Raw genomic sequence first — 7,013 nt, 5'->3', positions numbered from 1 at the left:
ATGCAAATAGATTGTCACATATAGTAATGTATACTTTATAAATAAATAACAAATAAAAATTACCAAAATTTAAATAAATAACATGCAACGCTAGTTTCCTATATATCGTTATTTGCATAACATAAATTAACCACGAAAATTTCCATTTCTTAGCCATTCAAGTTATAAATTTAACGAGTTACATGACTTAAAAAATTTGTAACTAATAGTGAACAAGAAGACCTCAATGCATCAAAATTATTTGCACATATCACCAGCATAAATTTTCTAACCAAACAATAAATGAAATGTCTAACCATGTATTGTCTGGAATTCACTTAGGAAAACCACTATCCACCCAACCTTGAACTACTACCGCCAGTTCCCCACGAGCCAAGACCTTCTTGCCAATGAATCCACACCCTTGATGATTCTATTCAAGGTGTTTGTATGCCTTACTTCCCTAGTAGATTTTTGCTTAGCAGTGTCCCGCTTTCTAGGGTCTTCCAACCTTAATAGCCTACTCTTTTCTATTTCTTTTTCTTTATCAAAAAAGGTACCTTCCCCTTTTTCTTTAAAGACCGCCTTTTTCTCCCACAATGCTTTATTCACCCTTACTCGGTGTTTTTTCCTACACTGAGTGATTTAATAGATTTTCTCTCCAATCATATTAAATTTGATTTATCAACTCCTAGGGATTTTTAGGAGTGATTTTAAGGGAAGGTTTGTCTTGATTTTATCCATCAACCTTGGTTTCTGGATCTTGGCAATAATATATTTAATTCCAGTGTTTATTTCCCAAGTAATTTCGAGTCTTGTCATTTTCGTTAATAAAATTCATTATTACATAATCATAATTTATTGTTTATTCTAAGTCTAGTTCAACATAAAAATAATTCAATCTAAAAAGATATTTACATAGAAGCAAAGGGGTACTACAACAGAAGAATGGAAGAAAATGTACCTTCATCATAGCAAGAAAGGTGTGTAGAATTATTTGTCTTGTGTAGATATCCCTTTTGAATTCAATGATGTGTCATCTTCCCATCCTATCATAATGACCTTATTGATTAAATACCTCCATATTTCAACTATTGAATCAAACATGTCATTGGAATGGTATTTCTCTCAAATTTGTATAACATAAAATAAGTTCCTTTGCAAATCAAGAAAATAAAGAACATCATTCAAAAGAAATTCTAGAATCCAAGCCTAACTATGCTAATTCCTGTCCATTTAAAAATTACATTGTGCCCTTTACATTGTCATATAATAAGATAAATAAATGTTTTGAAGCATAGTGTAGAAAGTAGCATTATCATTAAATGTTAAGAAACCAAACATCTCTGTAGGAATCAAATGAACGTTTCAACAAATCTTCACTTATGTTAATATTGCAATGAGAAACAACTAGATGATCACATTCATGTGATTGAATTTAGTTTTCATTTTGTTCTTGTCTGTTTTTAATCTTCTCCCATGGATCTTTGCATGTCTTTTACCACATTGAACACAATGAAAATCAGACCTCTCACCTTGATTGTTCCCATCCCCACCTTTTTCATTCTTATTTATGCATCCTATCTTGCTATCTTCTTCTCTAGAAGAATCATATGATTGATTCTTCTCTAACTAGATGATCACATTCATGTGCTTTACTTTAGTTTTCATTTTGTTTTTTTTTTTTTTTCTAATCTTCTCCCATGGAGATTTGCATCTCTTTTACCACATTGAACACAATGAAAATCAACGTGAAACATTGAACACAATGAAAATCAAACCTTTCACGTTGATTGTTCCCATCCCCACCTTTGTCATTCTTATTTCTACATCCTATCTTACTATCTTCTTCTCTAGAAAAATCATATAATTGAGTCTTCTCTTTTTGAACGAGGAATACAATCTCTCCATTGGGCTCAAAAAATTTCCACACCAAGAAGCTTTGATATATTTAATACGATGACCTACTCCACTTATAGTTGATGCATCTAATAGGATGACGTACTCCACTTATAGAAGCATAAGTTTCTTTATCTTTATTTATCCATATAGAAAACTCCTTATTAACCATAGGTTTGATAGGTTTGTTATTATATCATAAAAATAATTAAAGATAAAAATATACTCTACTCTCTTATTTTTTTCATGACATTTTGGATTGTTCTGTCTGGCCATGAACATCAGACCAATAATTAATATAACAGTGATTTATAAAAAAAAATTAAAAAAATAATAGAAAGTAGTCCACGTGGGGATATGGAATAACAATTTCAACAATAAATTTGATGATCTTCACCATAACTCGAATACAAACTTCTACATCAATTCTCAGGTTTCAAAGGATGTCAATGGTCTTGGAAATATGCCAATGCTCAAACATCAATTCTCCGGTTTTAAAGGATATGCCAATGCTCTTGGAAATATGCCAATACTCAAATTCGCAGGTTTGAAAGAATAGGTCAATGGTATTGGAAATATGGCCATGCTCAAATTAGATGGCTAAAGTCCCATACTTTGACATGCCAAGCTTTCCAAACCTCAGTTTGCTTTAATTCAGGTCCTAAACCTCGTTTGCTTCAATCCATGACCTAAGTTTCACATGAGAAATGGGAGCCAAGTTTTCAATTGTATCGGTAAATGAAATCTGGAGCCCCAATATATCTCCAAGAACTGTACAATCCTTCAAAACAACGCAGAATTGTTGAGAGATGACTGAACTAGAAAGCATTGCCAAGGATTACAGAGCTTCCGTGCTTGGGATTGGTCCCCTGAACTGCGTGCACGTTGAAATGGGGTTATTTCACTTTATGTTCGAACATTTTTCTCTTCGTACACTAGCCACCTTCGCTTTATTCGATCCAACTTAATAATTAGATGTAAATCTCAATGAATAAACACAGTACTTTCATACACAAGAATAACTCATTTCAATGAATAAACACAGTACTTTGATATACAAGAATAACTCATTTCAACGCGACCATTTCATTTGCATTTCATTTAGAAATATATCAAACAGAAAGATTTTTCAATTACGATGGATTTGGGGTGCGTATGAGAGATATTGATAGGGATCCTATTTTCCTTCAATCCGCAAAGATAATCTATATCAAAGTGATAATGCAGCAAAATCCATTATGTTAACGTCAATCAATTATTCGAGATTGGGTTTATCGCTGACGAAATCCACTATTCCGAAAAAATATATAATTTAACTTCAACATTTCACAAATTTTTTTCTTCCAGAACACCTAAATGTTGTCCAATTACATGATACGAAAAGTAGTCTAAACAGTAATATATTATCCTAAGGAAACAGAGGTTGAAATAACGGAAAAACAGTTCGAAGAAAAGTAGATTTTGAAAGGCCTACACACATGAGCATTGAGCTCTCTGCTATACTTGTACAGACATCATCAGTAGAAAAACAGTTCCTCGAAAAGTACACTTTGAAAGGTTTGCACACATGAGCAGGAAACTCTCTATTCGACTTGTACAGATATCATCGGTAGAGTCCCCACGAGTGATTCACAACAGTGAACCCGCCGTCAACGACAAGGTTATGCCCACTAACATATTTAGACTCATCGCCGGCCAGGTAGAGACCCGCCTCCGCAATATCCTCTGCTTTAAGAGTGTGTCCTTGTAAATTTGCAATACTGTCGCAGAAGCCCTCCATGGCAGCCTTATCCTTTTCAGAAATTGACGAGGCGTCCCCTTGTTTGAAATACTGGACTGCAAGAGCCGTGGCCACGCCATAAGGGGAAACAGTGTTCAATCTGATCCCGTATTTGCCAAGCTCGGCCGCGCCGTTTTTAGTCAATCCAAGGATTGCGTGCTTGGAGGCTGTGTAGGAGTAAGGAGCAGCTCCCCCCAGAATACCCGCCACGCTGGTTGTAGAGATGATGCACCCCTTCTTCCGCGGGATCATCACGCGCGCGGCGTGCTTAATGCCGTGCATCACTCCTTTCACGTTTACGTTCATCACGCGATCGAATTGCTCCATATCATACTCTGCTACGCTTTTCACCAAAAAGCTGTCGTTAGTTCCAGCGTTGTTGTACATAATGTCGAGTTGACCATACTTATCCATAGCCAGATCCACAGCCGCGCTCACGTCTTCTTCTTTGCTGACATCACAGTGCACATAAGTTGCCGCAGCTGGAGAAAGGGATTCCGCAAGCTTTCTGCCTACTTTCTCTGCAACGTCTGCGATTATGACTTTCGCTCCGTGCTTTGCGAACAGCCGAACAATGGCTTCACCTATGCCCGCTGCCCCGCCCGTTACTATTGCAACTTTCCCTTCCAATCTGCTACCACCATGCAATTCATCAAATTAAAAGATCATATATAGTTTCAGAAAATTATTCTTAACAAATTGCAAGCAACGAAAAAAAAGAGAGATATTATGAATGCACAGTGCGACTTGTTCTCATGTTGCAATTACCGTCGCTCTCCATTGTTGCTGAGACTACGAACAGAAGCAACAGATGGATTAGCCTGTCCGTTAGACTCCATTGTTCGATTGGGCAGCGAAATTGAAATTGATCGATTAGTCCGTAGCTGCTGCCTCTCGATGCTGCAAAATAAAGTAGGGACAAGTTATAGAAGAAGCTGGATGGATGTGTATTGTGCGGGTAGTGAGCCTTATTTATACCCTCGAAGATCAAGCTTTGCAGTTAATTGCGTGCAAATTTCTCGCTGAATATGGCTCGTCACATCCAATTTAATATTTCAGCCAATTATTCAATAGGTTATAAGTCGTAGTTCCCATTCACGTGTTTGACAAAACGAAAGATTCCATGGCAACTCGCTCATGTATTGGACAGCCAGAGGTTGCACTGAAAGGTGCAAAACTCTCCAGACCGGACAGAAGATGATGTCAGCAAACTATTAACGTATCGTGGTCAGAAACACATGGTTTGACTGACTGAAATATCTATGCACGAGATTGAATCGATGCATTAATGTGAACCATTCGATTAGAAATACATATATTATTAAGAAAGAATCTTGAATCTATGCACGAGCTGGAATCTATACATTAAACTATTACATAATATAATTAAGATTTAACTGAAACTTGAACGACTCGGCCAAGCCGGTTAGACGGATGATGTCATCCAACTAAATTTTCGTAGTAAGAAAACGTCGACCGATTTACTTATAAGGCGTTCCTTTTGATAAGAATTTATTTAGCCTATCTATTATCATTCTCTTTTGTTGGATTATATGTTAGATGATTAGAGGATGTTCAGTGGTCGACCGATTTACTTATAAGGTGTTCTTTCTGATAAGAATTTCTTTAGTCTATCTATTTTCATTTTTTTTTATTGGATTATATGTTAGATGATTAGAGGATGTTCAGTGGTTTGATCAAGTGAAGATAGGTAGTTGGAAGGAAGGGTTATTAAACTTTAATTCCTTTGCGCTGTCTTGTTGTATCTTTTCTTACTCCAAGGCTAGAATGCATGAGGAAGGAAACAACTTACAGTTAATTGTTCTAGGTCAACAAGAACCATTCTAATTCTATGAAATTTCCAAGCACAATCCCCACAAAATAGGTTCATATTCTAATGTTGCCCTTTTGTCCCTTCTTACTTGACGACTGGAATGCGTGAGGAAGGAAACCACTCAAAGGAAATTGTTCTAGGTCAAGAAGAATCATTCCATCCCTATGAAAATTCCAGGCACAATCCCCATAGAAGAGGTCTATATTATAATGTCTACCCTTTGATTTTCAATGGACAAAGATAATTTGGATTGGAATATGGATTGTTGCGGGAAGAAACAAATGAGATGATACAAAACAGTCGCTAAGATTGTCGTTGGGGCTAGAGTTCTCTATTCTATCAATTTAAAGGTTGGGGAACTGCAGTTTTTCAAAGGAAAATTCCTCACAGGTTATGAGAAAAGCCTCTTAAAGGAGTAAATAGGGGATTTGAAGGAGATCTTCACAAGGTTTGATCTCAACTCAAATCGAAGCTCGACATAGATAGAGCTGGGGGGATTTATGAGATCTCTGGGATTAAAGCCCAATGGAGATTAGATAGATGCCCTCATAAAACATGTGGACACAAATAACAATGGGATGATAGAGTTCTTGGAACTAGTGAGCCTAATCTCCCCCTTTGTAACGATAGAGGTCTCTAACAACCAGGAGTAGCTCATGGAGCTCTTCTACTCCTTTGAAAGGGACGACAATGGCTACACCATGGTTTTGGAGCTCACGCAGTCCATAGCCAAGATGGGCTACACCCTGTCTTTTTGAGAGTTCACAGATGATTTGCAAGGTCGATATAGACGGGGAAGAAAGAATAATCTTCGCAAAATTCAACGTTGTTGCCACTTCAGCTTCGGTCGATTACCTCAAAGCACCTTTGATGTAAATAAAAATAGGGTTTGTGTTTCTGTCTCTATACATATCTGCATTTCATAACTTGTAATTATTATGTTATATGGTAGGAAATTTGTTTTATCTTACCATTATTTTGTCGATTTCTATGGGCTAGGGTAGAATTTTGGTCCATTGTTAAATTAATTTCAAATATTGTTATGTTACAGTAGGTAGGCCTAGGGACAAAGAACCAATGATTTATTCTCTATCAATCTTGAGTTGCCCACTTCCTTTTGTGACAACCCTTACGAAAATTCCATGTAAAAATATATAAATACCACGGATGATGGGACACACATTCCAAGATGAATGGTGGGAAAGACATCCTAGGGGGTGTTCATTTGGTTGTTTATGGCTAAGGAAATTGGCAAAGGCAATGGCTAAGGCATTAAAGAGGCAAAAAGGTATTTTGGCACATTTATTTATGAAAATAATGGAAATTAGGAGAAAAGGAAAGTGAAAGGTCACATGTTTGATGTGAGGAAGAAATTGAAGTAAAATAATGGAAAATTAAGAAAATAGAGGCATCATTAATAAAAAGGCTTCCGAGGATCAGTGGGCAAGACTTGGTTAGTTTAGCTTTGGAGCTCTCTCGTTACTCTCTCTCTCATACTCATGGACACTTAGAATTTTATTG

The 7,013-nt window shown here is 36.6% G+C and overlaps 1 protein-coding gene and 1 pseudogene across 1 annotated transcript; one reads left to right on the top strand and one right to left on the bottom strand.

Moving 5' to 3' along the window:
* Positions 1 to 3,177: 3,177 nt before the first annotated feature.
* Positions 3,178 to 4,590, bottom strand: LOC149209832 (short-chain dehydrogenase reductase 2a-like). Its single transcript, XM_089394324.1, has 2 exons — positions 4,427 to 4,590; positions 3,178 to 4,289 (listed from the first exon to the last, which is right to left on the bottom strand). Exons 1-2 carry the CDS (start codon positions 4,495 to 4,497, stop codon positions 3,482 to 3,484), a joined length of 879 nt encoding a protein of 292 aa, XP_089250450.1. The 5' UTR covers positions 4,498 to 4,590; the 3' UTR covers positions 3,178 to 3,481.
* Positions 4,591 to 4,781: 191 nt separating this feature from the next.
* Positions 4,782 to 6,368, top strand: LOC149209831 (putative calcium-binding protein CML16 pseudogene; annotated as a pseudogene).
* The last annotated feature ends 645 nt before the right edge of the window (positions 6,369 to 7,013 follow it).

Source organism: Pinus tabuliformis, chromosome 1_2 (genome assembly GCF_031772625.1).
Source record: "Pinus tabuliformis cultivar Carrire ecotype Pingquan chromosome 1_2, CPIR1, whole genome shotgun sequence".
Classification (NCBI taxonomy): domain Eukaryota; kingdom Viridiplantae; phylum Streptophyta; class Pinopsida; order Pinales; family Pinaceae; genus Pinus; species Pinus tabuliformis.
This window is presented reverse-complemented; position numbering and strand designations above follow the sequence as displayed.

What these genes read in the sequence shown, in the direction of transcription:
- LOC149209832 (XM_089394324.1), bottom strand. Translation starts at nt 4,497, where the DNA reads ATGGAGTCTAACGGACAGGCTAATCCATCTGTTGCTTCTGTTCGTAGT. An exon ending in AGCAACAATGGAGAGCGACG is followed by an intron (nt 4,290 to 4,426) that starts GTAATTGCAACA and finishes TGGTGGTAGCAG; the next exon opens with ATTGGAAGGGAAAGTTGCAA.